Source organism: Propithecus coquereli, unplaced genomic scaffold, assembly GCF_000956105.1.
Source record: "Propithecus coquereli isolate 6110/MARCELLA unplaced genomic scaffold, Pcoq_1.0 Scaffold351, whole genome shotgun sequence".
Taxonomy (NCBI): domain Eukaryota; kingdom Metazoa; phylum Chordata; class Mammalia; order Primates; family Indriidae; genus Propithecus; species Propithecus coquereli.
In genome coordinates, this window is record NW_012149186.1 from 860,933 (window position 1) to 879,550 (window position 18,618).

Below are 18,618 nucleotides of genomic sequence, written 5' to 3' on the forward strand. Positions count from 1 at the left end.
GGCCTACTGTATCATTTTCATAATAACTGTCTTCTAAGTGTTGTTTTAGGTGCTCCATGAGAAAAATATTCCTTTGGGTAAAAAAAAAAAAAAGTAGAAAAGTGCTATCATATCAGAGGCGCAGAGAAATTTTGTATGGTAGTAAGGAAATTGGTTTAGCTCAGTGTTTCCTAAACTTATTTGACAGTCCTACCCTTTTTTATTTTTTTCAGAACGCCTATCAACGTGTGTTTCATGGAATGGTCTGAGGCCCATGATTATAAACCAGTCTGCTTAAACTGGCCTTTTTCTTGCTCCAGGTCACTCAGCAGCTCCCGGAATACGGTGTGCTGGTTCACCGGGTATTCCCGGAGAAGAAGAGGCCAGAAGGGGAGCTGGCCTTGGGGATCTGTGCCAAGGGTGTCATAGTATACGAAGTGAGAAACAGCAGCAGAATTGCAACTCTACGGTTTCAGTGGAGAGAAACCAGGAAGATTTCGACTTACGTGAGTGTGACTCGGCTGATAAATCACCTGTGCCTCATTTTCCTTTGATCTGTTACCCCTTTAAAGGAGCAATAGGCTATGTGACTTCCTCCTGACCAAATACGCTCCCAGCCTGTCAGTTGACCTGCATTCTGAGGCATTGCAGGGTGTTTGCAAAAAGTTCTACCTAGGGATCTTGGGAGATCCCCAGGAGGCTATTTCTTCCCTCCCATCCCTCCTCTGGACCCCCCACACCCCGGTGAACAGCCATGGGGCTAAAGGGCTACATTTGCCTTCTGGGGAAAGTTCTCTTAATTTGGAGAATCCATCACTGTTGGGAGCAAGGTTGGAGGTGGGAGATGGGGGAGGAGGAGTGTACTGTAGGTGGGGTGAGATCTGCAAGATTTTAAAACATTTTCCTTGTGTTTTAATTTTCCCTTTGCACACAGTGTGCTGAGATCCCTGGTGTGCTACGGGACACTGAGGATTGCAAACTTTTGATAGGCATCGAAGGTTTAAAAGCCTTTTTTTTTTTTGAGACAGGGTCTTGCTCTGTCGCCAGGGCTAGAGTGCAGTGGCGTCATCATAGCTCACTGAAAAACCTCAGACTCCTGGGCTCAAGTGATGCTCTTGCTTCAGCCTCCCAAGTAGCTGGGATTACAGATCCAGGCCTCCACACCCGGCTAATTTTTCTGTTTTTTGTAGAGATGGCATCTTGCTGTGTTGCTCAGGCTGGTCTTGAACTCCTGGCCTCAATCGATCCTCTCGCCTCTGCCTCTCAAAGTGCAAGGTTACAGTCATGAGCCACCACACCCAGCCTAAAAGCCTTTTTTTAAAAAACAGAAAATCTCCATTAAATATACAACATTTGAAATATTATTTGAACATGATTTTCATGCATACTTATGCTTCCTGAATTTAGTTATAATTGCTTTGGCGCTGGCGACCGGGCAGCTGACTGTCCCTGCCTGTCCTGTGGGTCCTCTGGTCAGTATTTGTATTACTTCATTATAAGGCATGAGGCTCATCTATGGCCCATGAAAAAATTGGTTTTTTCCCTATTTAATTTTCTCTTATGGTTTTAAAATTTTTCTAACTAGGCCGGGCGCAGTGGCTCACGCCTGTAATCCTAGCACTCTGGGAGGCCGAGGCGGGCGGATTGAGCTCAGGAGTTTGAGACCAGCTCTGAGCAAGAGCGAGACCCTATCTCTACTAAAAATAGAAAGAAATTAGATGGACAACTAAAAATATATAGAAAAAATTAGTCGGACATGGTGGCGCATGCCTGTAGTCCCAGCTACTCGGGAGGCTGAGGCAGGAGGATTGCTTGAGCCCAGGAGTTTGAGGTTGCTGTGAGCTAGGCTGACGCCACAGCACTCTACTCAGGGCAGTAGAGTGAGACTCTGTCTCAAAAAAAAAAAAAAAATTTTTTTCCAACTAAATCACTGTTTCTATCATTATCTGATGTTAGAATTTCTGAAGTAGAACATAATTGCTTTTATTTGTATTCTGAATATTTCCTTCATTTCTTCCATCCTGGCTTTTGAAATTAACACATTGTCAAAATGTAATTCTTGATAGAATTTCATAATAAATTATTGTTTGTCTTTAGAAAAAGCTTCCGTCTAAAAAGAATAGAGCATAATTTAATTGAGTTTATTAAAGTGGTCTTTATATTATCAGGAAACTGGCTTTTTCCCAAATAATTTTGACCAAACTTAAATGATGACAATATTTATTTACTTATTTTTACTCTAATCCCATGACAGATCAGAAAACAGTATTTATGTCTGTGAATTTTTCAGAATTTTAATTACTCGAATTACTTCAATTGAAAGATTATTTGAAGAATTTTAACTACTTAATTCAATACTGTTACATTACTTCTTATTTACTGCATGCTTAATTATTCACAATTTTCAAAGTAATTTGTTTTAAAACATTAGTAATTTTGAGAAATTATATTTTTTGAGGCCATGAAGTTCAATAGTCCCCTTAAGTAAGTACTTTTTATATAAATTGGTTTAATTTTTACAGATATTTATTTTCCCCACTGCCAGGGGGTTTCTTGATTAAACGAATTGACTAATTTCTTGATTAAAGCTGGGAAGTCATCAGGTTCACAAGACAAACTAGTAGCTTCAAGACACTGCTTAGTTAGGATTTCCGTTCCCTGTCGGTTATCCTCCTCCTTGGCATGAACGGCTTATTTTTACGAAGAAGTCATCTGGAGTACAGTCGCCAGCTGTTTGCCACGAACCAAGCATCTTACACAGAAAATGACTTGAAGTCTTTATGCTTCTGCAAGCACAAAATAGGGAACTGTGAGCAAGAGGAGAATTAGCTCAGAAACCTGGTTTTAATTTTGCTTTATTAATAACTGAAGCCAAAACACCTCAAACAATCACGGATCGTTCATCCTGCCAGCTTGCAAGGAGGTAGCAAAGGAATTAGAGAAAGTGCCATTTTCAAAGAAGATGATTCATAGACGTGTTGGGTTATTCAATCAAAAAAGTGTTCCTTCTAGAAGAATGAACCTAGCCGTGTTAGTAGCTATTCTTGGTTATTACCACTCGTTAGTTAAATCTCTGAAGAGAAGTACATGGAAGCAGAGGCAGATACAGGCTATGTAGGGTCCTTTTTAAGAAAAAGAATACTAACTAGCATATGAAAGGGATATTTATCTAGAATGAGAAAAGACATCACAAAAACTTGGGAATTTTTAAAAGTCAAACAAATACTGCAAATATCACAAAAGCCAGAAAATAATATTTTATTAACTCCCTGACAAAGTCTACAATACTTTTTTCCTTTCAAATTATTGGTGGCTTACTCTTTGATTATTTTTCCATATAATGACACTTTCGTAATGTCATTCTCTTGAGAGAGAATAGAAATATAGTTTTTCTTCTAGCATGGCTGATTGAAATTTGTTTTTTTATTGATAGTATTGATAGGATGCATAAAACATGCAGCTTTGCCCAGAGACAATACTTGCTCTTTGTAGTGCTGCTACAGGGTTCTTTGCTACAAATGCAGGAAATCCAACAAATTCTATTTCATGTGATTCCCATCAAAAAAAGAAAAATAACATGCGGTATATTGATAAACAACATATGCAATTAAACAGTATATCCCTGATAGGGCAGAACTTCTCTCGATGAGGTGTTTTGGAGAACTAAGTGATAGTTTTTCATTTCTGATGATTGCAAATACTTCCCACAGACTGGCTACTGGCTGTGTGCCTTTCAAACTTCCTTGAGGTGCTGGGCATTGCAGAGCATGGTCAGTTTCACATGGCCTGGCCCTGAAACTTTGTGCTGGGACTTTGGGTGAGTTGGCCCAATGCAAGGAGTAGTCTGGGATGGCTGGCGACAAAGTAACCATTGCAGAAGAGACTGCAAACCACATAAATCAATCATCTGATCTAACTGTGGCCCCATGTCCACTTCGCCTTAGAGGGACCTGTTCCCACACCACCCCGCACCCCTGGTGTGAGGGGAGTGGAAGGAAGTGTCTGTGGTCTTAACTGATTGTGGGGAAAGCACCTTCCTTTCCACATTTCACGAGAACATGTGAACACATTGCCAGGGCCCTCCCGGGAAAGGGCCCGCCCGTGTGAGCCTGAGGCTCTCGCCTCACTGGCTTCCTGGAAGAATATTATCCTTTTGCAAAGACATTTAAAAACAAACAAACAAGCAGGCGAACAAACAGCAGTGACAGTAACACTCCTGGAGATGAAATAAGGCACACCGATGCTTTGACAAACCCGCTGTTCCAGAAGCACCTCCTGTGCTCCTGCTGCAGTCCTGAGTGTGTGAGGAAAGGTGTTCGTGTTGGCGCTGGAAGCCCTGAGGCTGGGCTTACCCATCATCTTGTTCACAAAGCAGCTGCCCTTGTGAGCGTGCCTGTGGGTACGAATTTCCCATTAAATGATGCTATCAAAATGGTGATAAATGGAGAAAAAATCCAAACCACTGCAGCGAAGACTGTTTCCAGCTTTATGTCAAGAAATGGCATTGATCGTCTACTCTGTGTGGCGTTCAGCACCTTAGAGCACTGACAGCCAAAAGGAGAGCTTTGTTGAGAGTCTATGAGCTAAGAGAAACTTTGGGGTGTGTGTGTGTGTGTGTGTGTGTGTGTGTGTGTGTGTGTGCACGCCATGTGTAAATGATTCTCCAGTATCAGATTTGTTAAAGAATGGTTATTAGGTTAAAAAAATGACTTATTTATCTAAAAAATTGTAATACCCTAATAATCTTATATGAAATTGTGGAGACTGTATAAAAGCATATCAGTGTGTACTGACAAAGTGTGTGGATTTCAAGCAAATACTCAACTTTGGAAAAGTGTGGATAGAACAATGGATTGTCTTAAGACCAGCAAAATAGCACCTATGAATGCCCGAGAAAGTACATTATTTAGAGCAATACGAGATGTAGTACAATCCAGTTGGATTCAGAATCCATTCACATTAGCACAAAGAGGCTGAGCACTACATTTGTGAATAACAGGAGTATTTAGAGAATGATTAAATTATCTAAAATTAGGTTAACGGTGAAAAGGAATTTCTCAGAGGAAGAGCAATGAGTAGTTATCTGCCGTCTGTTAGTATCTGACTTGTGTGAATGGAGTTTCTTAGCAGTGTGACTATCAGGAATTAGAGATCAGCCTCACAGGGGATCGGGAGTTTCAAGGAGCACTTTCAGCCATACAGCCTGTTTTTACGATGTTACCTGTATAGGAGCAAGCTCAAGGTTCTTATTAAAATACATAAAATATCTTGAATAGAGATTTTATTTGGAAGTTAAATATAAACTTGTATTTAATATAACCTCTATTACTTTGTATTTTATTGTTCATATGAGAATTATATATTGCAATAAGTTATGACTTTTTTTCCGCGAAGCTCCATGTAGACAGCCCCAGGTAGACAATCCTCCCCGGTTTAGCACAGTGGGCTGGGCAAGTATTGTCGCTTTGTATGTGGGCCTTGAAGGTGTCGTGCAAGGAAGCATTTCTTGGTGGTGTGACCTCAATTCTCATGGCATTATGAGGACTGTTCTTCTGTTTCCTCATCTGTAGGTTAAGGACAATGGTGGGACTTCCCGCATTCAGTAGCTATGAAGGCGAAATGAGTTTATACTTGTACAGCACTTAGAACAGAACCTGGCATATGATAGCCAGAAATATTAGGACAAACACAAGTACTTTTATCTTTTCTGTACTCTAATAGCTAAGATTTTGCTCTATAACTTCTTTGAATTTATATAATAAAACAAGAGGAATACTTTGTGGCCTTTTCATAATGCACACCGAGGGCTATGTTCTCTCCTCGCCGAGGCCAACGTACCTGACTCAATTCATATTCTTTTCACCCACACATTCTTTGACAAATAGCAATTGCCTGATGCACATGTGACTTATGAATGAAGGAAAAAATAAAAAGAGGGATTTTCTCTAATCTAAGAAAAACATTGGGCCATAATCTGACAGCATCTGCCCTTCAGATACTTTAGGATGTTGAGCTGAGGGACTGAGCGTTCTATTGCTCTCTGCCCAGCTGTGCTTCAGTGGACGGGTGAGGATTATCAATGTATTAAATCTGCGTTTGCTTCCTTCAGCAAAAAAAGTTCACCATCACAAGCAGCGTCACTGGGAAAAAGCACACGTTTGTCACCGATTCAGTCAAGACCTGTAAATACTTACTGGGCCTCTGCTCTGCCCAGCACGGGTTTAACGCACAGATGGGCTCTGGGCGGCCTCCCCAAGTTTTAACGGGTGAGTAGATGCTGTATTCTCAACATACACTTTGGCAAGTCTGTTCTCTCATAAAATAATTGGTACAGATAGATACGGTTCATCCAGAAACCTCTAAAAAGTTGTAAATCTCCCCAATAACAACAGAAACGACAACAGAAACGAAATACGATTTTATTTCCTCAGATCGGCAAGTGCTAAAATAAATAACACTGGGAGGGAAAATTGATGTAATACAATCTTTTCTGAGTGCAATCGGGAATATATATCAAAAGCCTTAAAAAAAGTTCATGTCCTCTCGGCCCCATAATTTTACTTGTGGATAGAAATTTATCGTAAGGTCATCAATAGAGAAGTACACGAAAGTTGATGTCGCTGGATGTCCACTGGGCATCATTTATAACAGTGACCTTTTGGAAACGATCTAAGTATCCCAAAATAGAAGACCAGTTAAATGAACCGCAGCACATCTATATAATTCAGACAGTAAAATCAGATTTTGGAGAATGATGATGTGTGAATCTGTACACGATACGGCGCCAAGGGAGGAAAAGCAAGCGAGGAGACCGTATCAAGCACTGACGCCGCTTTCTTCGCTGGTAGAAATGTCTGCACTGTTCACGTGGAGTCACTACTAACATCTACCTTTTGAGCACTTGAAAGCTGGCAAGAAGAACTGAGGAATTAAATCTTTAATGTTGTTTAATTTTCACTAATTTATATTTAAATTTAAATGACCATGTGTGCTTAGTGTATTGGCTAGCACAGGTATAGACACATGATACTAATTTGGTTAATATTGACATGTTATAAAACAAGAAAGGAAGAATACAGAAATGAACTGCACCAAAATATTACATTATTCGTTAACTTTTGTGAGTTAGGCATGCAGGCATGATCGTTTCCTCCGTTTTATATTTTTCAGTATTTATTACACTTTCAACAATGAACGTGTATTATTGATATAATTAAGAAAGAGAGTATTGGTTAAAATGTGGCCACGCATCACATTAGACTAGTTAATATTTACCGAGCATTTAGGAAGTGCCATGGAGCTGTTTACTATGGCTATTGCTACATTTCCCTGGCATTATGCTAAATACTTACACGAATTATCTCGTTTACGCTCATAATATACTGTTTTCTCAAATTACAGTTGTCAAGCAGCCCCGTGAGGCAGGAACCAGCAGTATGGGGAGGCGCAAACTGACACTTGGAGAAGTTTAGTACTGTGCCAGCTGTGGGTGGTGGGGCTAAGGTTTGAACCTGTGGCTCTCGGGGCCCAGTGCCTGCACTGTGGCCTTTCGTAATTAGCCAGAGCGTGGGCTTGAGTGCTCGAAAGACTTGGCCCCGAGTGCTGGCTTTTTTGCAGTTGCTCTTGATGTCAAAGCACTATTTCTTCTTCGGTTATGAAAGGGAAAAATATACTATAGTGGTTTTCACCCTTCATACTCAGAGCGTGGTCCCTAGCCCTGCGGCTTGCACATCACCTGAGAGCTTGCTGAGGCTGGAGACTCGCAGGCCCCACTCCAGTCCTATTAAATAGGAATCTGCTTTTTAAAAAGCACTCAGGTGATTTGGATGCACGTGAAGTTTGAGAAGTACTGACTTGGAACGTGGCACGGGGAGTCCCATAGACCAGGGGAGTGCCACTTTCTAGCTGTGTGACTTTGGGCAACTAGCTTCCCCTTTCTGAACCTCAGTGTGTGCACTTGAACACACCGGCCATCTCGCGGGTCTGTGTTGCGCTCCAGTGGGACAGTGTGTGTAGCGTTTCCAGCGTGACCTCCAGTGTCCCGTGCTCAGTGTGCCAGTAGAGACGGTGGCTCCTGCTTGTGGGGATTTTGTTCAGTGCTGGCCAATTCCCCGGGGGAGCTGTGCCACTGGGCCCTGGGCACTGGTCCAGCAGTCAGGATCAGCTGGGAAACAAAATTGCTGAGGTTTCAGATTCAGACCCAAACACAGAAAGTAAAGGTAGAGTATTATTTGCAGCAGAACCAAATGCACATATAAACATTTCATTGAAACCACACAGTGGTGGTTCCAGGGTACATATTTCCAGGGAGCTGGAGATGACAAATGTAAATTATTAAATAATTATATCTGACTTACTTGCTATTGCTGAGAACAGTGTATGAAACACCATCAATATTGTTTTAATGCCAGGATTTCAGTGACTGTAAGATATTTATAAAGACTCCATGAGCTCACTTGTGAAATTAGTCCTCCCAGGCCTATTTTGCTAATAATGGACGGTTTCCTCAAACCACAAATTCTACCATCGTAGCAGTTTTCAGGAACCTGACATTTATTTGCATTAAAAGGATTAGTTCAGACAATTTTTCCTTGCCTTAAAAAAATATCTTCGCTCTAGCCTGGCCAACAGAGCAAGACCCTGTGTCTCAATAAATAAATAAATATAAATTTTTAAGAAGTTAAAATATTTTCATATGAGAAACCGTCTCTGCAGACCCCATTGTCAATGATTGCATGCACCACCTGAGGGCCCCACGGAGTCCCCAAGCTCTGCCCATCCACAGTTGATCTCTTCCTCCCACGCAACTCCCTCCAAGACTTGATCTTTGTCTTGTTCAACTGAGACCATCCACTCTCTGCAGAAAACGGGGAGGGTCTGGACCTGCACTGTCTCTTCACACCCCACCTCTCACCAAACACTCTCAAATGGGCTTCCTTCTTGGACTCATGTCCCCTTCACCATCCTTCTCTCAGCCTTCAGGGTGACCTTTTGAAAGGACCAATCCAATTATGTTCTTCCATACTGAAAACTTGGCAGTGGCTCTCTGCTGCCTGTGGGGACAAGCATGAACCTCTTAGGATGGCACATCAGACTCTCGGCAGTCTGGCCCCAGCGCTGACTTTTTTCTTGTCCCTACTCCTGACTCCTTCCCTCTGCTCTCCGGCCACACTGCAGGCTGCTCAACACACCAGGAAAGCTCAGATTCCAGGGCCTTTGGGCTCGGCGTGGCCTCTGCCTGCACGAGGTTCCTAACCCCTCTCAGGCTCAGACCACCAAGATAAGCCTATTCTCTACGAGTACGTTTTAAGGACAGCCTCCTTCTTGAAGGCTTTCTGGTTGGCTGCTCCCAGATGGGTTGACCACTCCCTGTTCTGTGCAGACCTCTGTCTTCGCCCTGTAATATTCTGCCACTTCTGTCTGTGGAGACGTGTGCCCCAGTCTGCAGTAGGCTGGGAGCTCTGCGAGGGCAGGGGCCGCCATTACAGCTTCAGCACGGAGCAGAGGTGCGCCAAGTGGGGAGCGGTCAGCACATGCTTTTGGGATGAATGGATGGATGATTTGTGTGGAAATGCCGTCTTTTACTTAACCCTTCCCCCTTTTAAATACTTTGCTTTTCAACAAATAATATTGCTATAAACATCATTGGAAGTGAGTATTTTTCTGTATCTTGTGTCATTTCTTTAAGCTAGAACTTCAGAAGTGTCATCGCAGGGTACAAGAGCCAGGGCATTTTTAAGGCTGTTGCTCTCTCCCTGAGTGCCACTTTCGTGCCCAGGTCACCCTGCCTGTGTCATGCACCCTTGCTGGAATAGATATAACCATGTTTATCTTTGTTCATTTGATAGGTAAAAATGATTTCTCACTGTTGCTTCATTTTGCAGTTCTTTGACTGTTGAGACGTTGAACATTTTCCAAATGTTTCTTAGTCATTTTTCTGTGAATTGTCTCAACAAACATATTACTTTATAGTTATATTTGGTTCCTTGGGGAGAAAGACAAATCACTGAGCTTTTACAGGTGCATAATTTCAGGACTAAATCAGGCAGGATCTGTCAGCCCAGCAGAGTGAGGCTCAGCCCTTCCCCACGGGTGGCTGGGGGGCTCCAGGATGCTCTCTACTCTGTGCCCCTGAAACCCTGTAACTGAGCCGGACTTCAGCCCTTGACATCCAGATGGATTTGTTTTCCTGGTGCCACCGTTATGCTGTGAGTCACCCATGGCCAGGGGACAGGACCCATCCACTCTCCTTGGTTTGTCAGTGCTTTGGGACATTCTTGACAACCCTTTCTTCCATTCTTGAAAGGCTGTCAACTCTTGGCTCTTCCACCTTCCCTCCCTCCCCTGTTTGCCCACCCAATCAACCCCACGAAGCTGAGGCCTAGAGATGATACCAGCGCTTGCCCCAGCCCCCCAGCCCACTGCGGCGTGCTGAGTCTGTGATGCCAAGTGCTTGACATCTGGGGTCTCGTTTCCTGACCTCACCGTGAGGCCCCTATCCTGTCAACTGAGCTTCCTCCGCAGTCCCCTGATGCTCTCCAGCTTCCTACAGACCCTTGGGGCTCTCACTCCTCTGCCGCCTTCTGTGAGCCCCCTGCCCCTAAGGGACAGCGCCTTCCTGTGACTCCAGTCTCTGTATAGTCTTGCTTTAAACCTGTTAACCTCTCTGCCTGAGATCTTGCTCTACTGTCTCTGCCTACAATATCCTCCTGTGGGTGTTAATTTCCATCATGATTTTGTCTAAGGTCACTGTACCTTTGGGCCCTGGTGAACAGAAAGGTGGTCATTCTCGGATGAGTCTCCTCTGCTGCTGTCTTTGTCTTTGTGCCCTTGGCACCCCCGTTTTCCAGCGTGGAATGTGGAGTCAGCGATTTGAGTTTGAATTCTGCTCTGCCACTTACTAGCCTGGGGACCATGAGCAAATTATCAACTCTCTTAGCCACGCATTTCCTCATCTGTAAAATGGGTACAATAATATCTACCCCATAGGGTTATTGTGAGGATTAGACGAGACAAAGTAGATAATGTGCCTCCTACTGTGCCTGGCACATAATAAGCACTCAGCAAATATTAGTTGTTGGTGTTGACATTACTATTGTTGTTGCTGTTTCTGAACAAGTCCAAGGTTTACAGTAAGATACTGTGCAATTCGTGCAAAAGCCACAGCTCATATTCCAGTTCCTTATATTCCTCCATTCTTTCTTGCCTACTGTATGTGAGTAATAGTACCGTAATGCCTCCTGCATGCTGAAAATTCTCAGAAAGTGTTTTTTAAAGGCTAGCTTTTTCAGTGGGCACAGCCCTGGCAATGAATCAGACACCACTGTAGGAAAGAGATGCGTTCTGCTTGAAGAAATAAATGCCCACGGACACCCTTGGAGTGGAGGCACTTCAACACACATATGCATTGCACACGCGTGCACACACACACACACACACACACACACACACCCCGAGAAAACTAGAGCCACACAGTCACCATGTGTCTGACCATTCTTTCCTTCTTGGTTTTAGCAAGGAGCAGATGGCCAGAATATAGTCATCATTTTCCTTTTTCAGAATACTAACTTGGCTTTGTGCAAAGCCTCATTAACTTACGGGATCTATTTATTGAATCCCAATTTTTTAAACGAACAATATGAATAGTGAAGTGGGGAGTAACTCACATCCATGGCCTCAAGTTCCGGACTTCATTAGAGTCATTTATTAAACCTTTCTGCATGAAGGAAGAAAGGGACGTGTCAAAGCTGGGGGCTGGGAACATCTGATACACAGTTACATTTCAGGAAATAGGATCTCATGTTAAATATTACTGCCGGTGCAAGCCAAGCTGTATAGAGATTAAAGATTATCCTCCACCGGGCAGAGCCCAGTCTGGGAGCCCAGGTGATTTGAAGACCCGTTCGTCACCAGAGCATGTGGAGGACAGAGCTGTAAAGGCAGGAAGCAGGAGGGGATGGGGCAGCTAAATTTACAGGCGGCTCGGCTGGAGCCTGACGTCCCTGCTTTCGCCAGTTAGAACAGACTCCTTGGCTCCGAGAGTCCCGTCAGCTGCAGGGGAGGGAGAGCGTCTTGTCTCTTCCTTCTTCTGTTTCTGAGGTTTCTTTCATTAGCAAGTGCCAATCAGGAGAACCTGGATTCCCAGGCAAATGCAAGGCAAGAGGCAAAATGGACCTCTAAGTGCAGGGAAAGAAAGAGGGGAGGGCCTGGGGCTGGGGGTGTGTCACCGGCACAGGAGCATTCGGTCCAGCATCACCCTTGTGTATGTGTTTACTTTTTCTCCCCAAATTCAGACCATGATAAGTTTGTGCAAATGGCCAGTTCGAGTCCTGCACACCAGGCCCAGTGCAAGCCTCTCACTTGGATGCAGAGATTGTCGTGCTCAGAAAACCAGTTGTTTGCACCGGGGCTGCAGGGCGCTGCAGGAGGCCTGCTGAGCACATCGCTGGATAACTTCCACGTGGAAGCCGGCAAGGAGCTTGCGGCAGAAGGCATGGCAGCCAGGTGGGTTTGACGCATTTGTTCTCTGGGCCCAAACCACCGTGTGCTTGGCGTTCTGGAGCAGTCTGACCCTAAAGAAGTTGTTTAAAGGATGGTAGATGTCTAAGGAAAGTATACATTCACTGGGTAACTGTCAACCAATTCCACAGAGATTTGTGGAAGGCTAAGTCTGTGCCGAACACTATAGGGCAAACATCTTGTTGCTCCCACTATGCTGCTCCCATATTTTGGTGGAGAAAGAACTAGGTGATAATATGAAATTGAAGAGGACAACAATAAACAAGTTGCAATAAGCCTGTTCAGCCTCATCATGAGCCACATCAACTAATTGAACGCTCACAACTCTGTGAGGTATTTCTGTTGCTCCCCCCAACTTACAGGAGAGGAAACTGAGGGGTTAGGATTCGAACCCATGCAGCTGGCCCTGGATCCTGGGCTCCTAACCTCCACACTACGCTACCTTCTCTATTGACGGATAGATGGCTCGTGATTTAAATTTGTATGTGAAAATAATGAACTTATAAATGTGACTTTACATGATAAAACAAGGGTTCATAGATTTAAAAACAGCTTAGAGCTTGGGTTGCACTTATGTCACAAGCTACATAAATAGCACAGGCTCGCAGGCAGCGCGTGACCGATGAAGGTCGCTGTAGGAGCTGTTTCGGGATGAGTTATACATCCGCTTCAGCAGGAGGGTACGGATGACTCATTTGACCTGAAATTTATATCTATATCTGTACCAAATAGTTCTTAGAAAATTATTGCCCCAAATTCTGTCGATGAGAATGGACATCATCGTGCACTACAAACATAATAATGGCCAGGCAAAACTGTTTCGAGCCTTTATTGCTGTGTAACAAACTACCCCAAAGCACAGTGGTTTAAAACAACAAAATTTTTTATTCCGTTTCACAATTTTCTGTGTTAGCAATTCAGGCAGAGCTCAGCTGGGGGATTCTCCTGCTTATGTGGTATTGATTGGGGTCATGGCACTCAGCAGTGCTGAGCTCGTCCGGAGGGTCCAGGATGACTTCGCTCACGTGCCAGCCCCTGGGTGCGGCTGGTTGGGATGTGATGCTCACTGGGCCCCCTCTACCCCGACACCCACGGGCTTCGATCCATCCGCGTTATTCAACACTGAACTTCCCAAGGACAGCATTCTGAAGCGCCCAGTTCAGTGGCATGCAGTCCATTCACGGTGCTGCCCTGTCATCGCCGGAGTCCGCCCCCAGAACTCTTCCTCTTCCCAACCGAAGTTCCGCACCCACTGGACACGAGCTCCCCATTCCCCTCCCTGCAGTCCCTGGCAGCCACCATCGTCCTTTCTGTCTGTGAATGTCACTACTCTAGGGACCTCGTGTGAGTGGAATCATACACAGTCGTCCTCTGACAACTGGTGGTAATCGGCTTTTTCGCACATGTGGCCCAGATCACATGGGCCGTGGAAACCCAGGCACAGAAAAGCCCTTTGTTTCTTCCGAAGGCCCACCCCAAATGCCCCCTCATCCTCCTGGCCTGCTCAGCTCCTCCTGGACTGCTTCCCCTGAGCCCCAGCACTGTGCCTGTGCCTCTCCCTGGGGACCTGGGTCAGCTTTACCAGGCAGGAAAGGCCTCTACCCCGCATCCCGCAGCAGGCTGGGCGCTCCCAGGGGGCGGGGACTCCCCGTTACCCTTGGCGCCTTGCCAGTGGGTTCTCTGTCGACTTGGGTCGATCTTGCTGCACTGCACAACACACACAGGAGCAAAGGCAGAATGAGGCGCCATCCCTCACCTCCAAGGAGCTGCTCCACGCTCCACCCACCTCCCACCAGCCTCTCCCCCGTCGTGCCTGTTCTTCCCTTGCTGGCTCCGGCCCCTCTGAACAGTGCAGGCTCTGTACTGAGAGCTCCTGGTGTCACAGCACCAGGGGGACAGGGGAGGGTCCATGGGCCACTTCCCAGGCCAGCATCCCCTGCCACGGTCCAGCCACCTGCAGCAATGGGGCAGGTGTGGGCTTGCTGAGGGTGGGGACAGCCTGGGTGACTAAGGGCAGTGAAACCTGCTCAGGTGTCTGGCTGGCCTTGCAGCCGACAGCCGCCTTTCCCAGGGCTCTGAGCACCCGCAGCTTTGCAGCGGTTCTTCCTTCTCCTTCTCCACTTTGCTCGTCTCTGAATGTAGGTTATCTCTGTGCAGAGCTGACCCTGGGGGCGGGGCAGGGTGCCCGCTTGATTCGTGATTCTCCTAGGGCCTAGAACATTCTTTGTTTACTAGAGGGCTACACATTCAGCCAAGGCTAGGTGGATGCCTGCTGAGTGCTTCTTGTTCCCGGCACCCGGCGCAAAGGCTAGTAAGGATCAAGCAGGTAAGTGAGGATGTGCAGCCTCAGGGCCTTCAGCTGAAAGAAGAGCGAGTGACATAACACTAGGACCCGCTGGGACCGTGGGTGCTTTATACTCACCAACTCGTTTTGGTGCCATCACAAGCCTGGAAAAGAGGAATATTATTCTTGTTTTATAGATGACGAAACGGAGATTTTGAAGGGCCACATATACTACGCAAAGGCGGATAGTGGGAGGATCATATGAAGCCCAGGTGGCTGCATTGTCCCCTCTGAGACAGAAATGCTCTAGAGCCATCCTTCCTGGTGCACTGCTGGTAACCAGATCCGCCCTTCATGGGGTCTGTCTGGTGGCTGATGAGATGTGAGCCTGCCTTCCCCGGGCCGCTGTCCATGCTCAGAAGTTGCCTCCTGGGGCCCGTTATCTTACCTTGTTATCTTTCTCCGCAGCCCCTGCACTGGCTGGGAGCAGCTGGAGACTGCCTGTGTGATCCAGAAGCCAACGACTTGTGACCCTCTCTCTGGGCCACCTGTTCAGAGCCTGTGCACGGGTACGAGCCGGGCTGGGGCCGGGTTTGGGGTACGGGAAATGAAACCTTAAGTGCGAAGTTTGCTTTACATCTTTTTCCGCCACTTCATTTTGCTTCCTAGACATTGTTCACAGTCTTTGGTTTTTTAAATTATTTTCAAAACTCTTTATGGTGGGAAAGAAATCTCAGAGTCAACATTTGGCTTTGGGTGGGTGCGTGGATCTGAGACATGGTAGCTTTGGCGAAGAGACTCTCAGCGCTCTGGTCCAGAAGGAAGAATACTCGCTATAGAGCGGTGTGTTTAGCAAAATGCACCGTCGGTTGCAGCTACGCTTCTTCATGCAGGCCCAGAAGATCCCCTCTTAGTAGTCACCAAAAAACGTATACAGTGTAGACAGTATTCCCCTCTGTCATGCGTCCTCCTGGCGTGGACAAAGAGAATTCATAACTGGGGAGAATATTTTCACCTGATGAGCAGTAAGCCTGGGGCTGGGTCTGGAATAGCCCCAGCAGCTCTGTACCATGAACTGTCTGCCAGGGAGAGAGGTGGCAGGATCGCGGGGGTGGGTCACCATGTGGGGGTTTTCCTGTGTATGCTGTGCAAGCCCTGCTTGCCTCACCCAGGACGCCAGCTTGCAGGCAACAGCTTGAGGGCGCTGTCGGGGGCTCCTCCAAAACCCAAGCCACGGGAGCCCTCCAGGTCACCAAGGCTGGCCTGCTGGCCGTGTCACCCACTGATTATTAGAGGTCCAAGACGGGAAAGCTTTGCTGTCTCATCTCTGTGTTTTAGTTTTCATTTTCGTGTTCACCGTTCATCTTCTGTCTTGTCCCAAGACCAATGCAGGGAAAAAAAATAGCTATCGTAAGTCACCCAGAAAACAAGCACCATGGCCTACCCTGCCCTTGCTCCTGCTCTCTAAGCCCAGACTGAACCCGCGCTATGCAGTGAGGCCACGGAGCGTGTGTTCAGTGACCCTCCCGGCGTTGCTGGGCGAATGTGAACTGCTTTAGCTTCTCGGGAATGTGAGTGCACACGCGTGCATGTGTGTGTGTGCGCGCGTGCATGTGTGTGTGTGCGTGTGTGTGCGCAAGTGCACGCGTGCTCGCAGTACTGTTCACTCCTTTCGTGTCAGGTCCCAAATAATCTGGGGGAAAAGCACAATATGGTGTTTTCGTTCCACCTCCAGGGTCACATAATGACAGGAGCAAGAGTTTTGCAGCTGAACCAGGCCGAGAGATCCTACGTGTGACACTGAGGCGCGACCCGCAGCGCGGTTTTGGTAAGAGGTCTCCCGCCGGTGAGGCCGGGCACGGGGTGGGGGGGTGCGCAGTTTTCCCCTCTCCCGCCCCTCCTCTCCCAGTTTGCCATTTTCACTGATCATTCCCGCTTTTCCCCCCTTTAACTGTCCCTAGAGAGTAATGGGACTTTGGTTTCAAAGTTTCCCTTTTAGGCCTGATGCATTTTCAGGGTGCATCTAAGCACAATATAGAAAAAGCCTTTTTTCCCCAATGCCATGTAACAACCTTCTCTAATCCTCTTAGATCCTCAGTGACAGAGAACAGTTAGTCTTTCTGCCTCTTACTGCTGACCACATTCTAAGACCCTAAAAACCACATAACAAATAAGGTACTGAGACAGCGTACTCGGCTGAGAATCATCCCTTCCCTAGCTCTGGTGACCCACTGGAACAAAACCCAGGGCACGCCGGTGGGCTGTGTTCTGGGCTTTAGCTGTGCCTGCTAGCGAAAAGTGATCCGCTTTTCTCCTTGAATCGCGGCTGAGTAGAAAGGATCCTCTGTTTGAGGATCTGGGTGCAAGTATCAGCTACTGCCACTTGGTGGCTGTGTGATCTGAAGCAAATAACCTAATCTCTCTGAGCTGCAAAATCATTATCATCTTATTATCAAATATCATCTTGGATAGGTTTTGTCATTAATGAGGGAGAGAATGCAGGCCAAGCGGACCCTGGCATTTTCATATCTGCCATCATACCTGGGGGACCAGCAGAGAAAGCTAAAAACATCAAACCAGGTACATCTTCTTTTTAAATTGCCAGAGATGCTGCTTTAAGGAACCTCCGTCTCACTTCCTTGATGGGACTATTGAGATGCTTTGTTTTTCCAGGAGGGCAGATACTAGCCCTGAATCACATCAGTCTGGAGGGCTTCACGTTCAGCATGGCCGTTAGAATGATTCAGAATTCTCCCGACGACATAGAATTAATCATTTCTCAGCCAAAAGGTATGTGCTAACCTTCTCACCTGCTTTCAGAAGCTGAAGAGCCTCGTCTATTTTCAGGAGTCTCTTGTTACCATGAGGTGCTAGCTCTGCAAGGCCGCGCAGGTCTTTTGTGTTGCTCTCCCTTGGCAGCGGCTGTCAGGAAGCGATGCAGTGGCACGGACCAACGAGCATTGCTGTTCCGGGGCGGAATGTGCTCCACTGCTGTTCATTCTGCTGAAACTGAGCAACCTACTCCAATTCTTTGTCAGACATGGCCAGACGCAACCACTGTGTGTTCTTCCGCCCACTTTCCTTGCACGCGGGGAGGATGTTTTTATTGCCACCCAAGTCCTTAATGAAAGTGGCTGCTCCGGGGTTTGTACATAGTCTGGGTTTAGGTATAGCAGTCAGCTGGGAAGGAGACAGGGAACTGTTCTTGAAGCTGAATTTGCATAGCAAGCTGCTGTTCTTACTTGGCGTGCATGTTCTAGATCAACCCAAAGAGTAAAGTTTTTTTTTTTTTAAAGATGTTTTTCTTCATCCTTTAGATAACAATGAGAGAACAACAACTGCTTATATTAAAGAGTACTATTATTATGTTTATTTGGGACAGGTTCAGGGGGCTTAGTGGAGGTAGAAGGTGGGAGGATAACATCCCTCCAGCCTAGTTACCTGGGACCACTGTTGCTTTTTGGTTGGATGATCCTGTAAGCGGACAGCCGACTGCCGCACATGCAGGCTCACGGACTGCTTCCTCACACTCTAGGGACACTGCACAATTTTCTCTTATATACAGAAATGCTTCGTGTCACACCATCCAGCATTTTCTAGTTCCTAAATGCAAGCACCCCATGTGCCCTGCCCTCTGAAAACTATGCACACTCACTCTTGCATATGTACACTCTGCCTTGTGGCTGCCCTGGGCCAGAAGCCGTGGGGGGTGGGGGGCGGCAGTGCTGGGACCTCGACTATGTGCCTTCCATCCTGTGATCTGAGCTGTCCGGCGGCTGGCCTCAGCATGCTCGCAAGGCCGGCCTCGGCTCGCTGTCTCTGTGCGGCTTCCCAGC

General features: G+C 46.4%; 1 protein-coding gene across 1 annotated transcript in view; it reads left to right on the forward strand.

Annotated features, from left to right (window-relative positions):
• FRMPD2 (FERM and PDZ domain containing 2) overlaps positions 1 to 18,618 on the forward strand; it is a 79,539-nt gene that overhangs the window by 33,022 nt on the left and 27,899 nt on the right. The window contains exons 13-19 of the mRNA XM_012651258.1: positions 300 to 485; positions 6,089 to 6,245; positions 12,273 to 12,483; positions 15,251 to 15,351; positions 16,518 to 16,610; positions 17,255 to 17,362; positions 17,456 to 17,572. Of these exons, the coding sequence (XP_012506712.1) occupies positions 300 to 485; positions 6,089 to 6,245; positions 12,273 to 12,483; positions 15,251 to 15,351; positions 16,518 to 16,610; positions 17,255 to 17,362; positions 17,456 to 17,572 (973 nt within the window). The remainder of the gene's footprint in view (positions 1 to 299; positions 486 to 6,088; positions 6,246 to 12,272; positions 12,484 to 15,250; positions 15,352 to 16,517; positions 16,611 to 17,254; positions 17,363 to 17,455; positions 17,573 to 18,618) is intronic.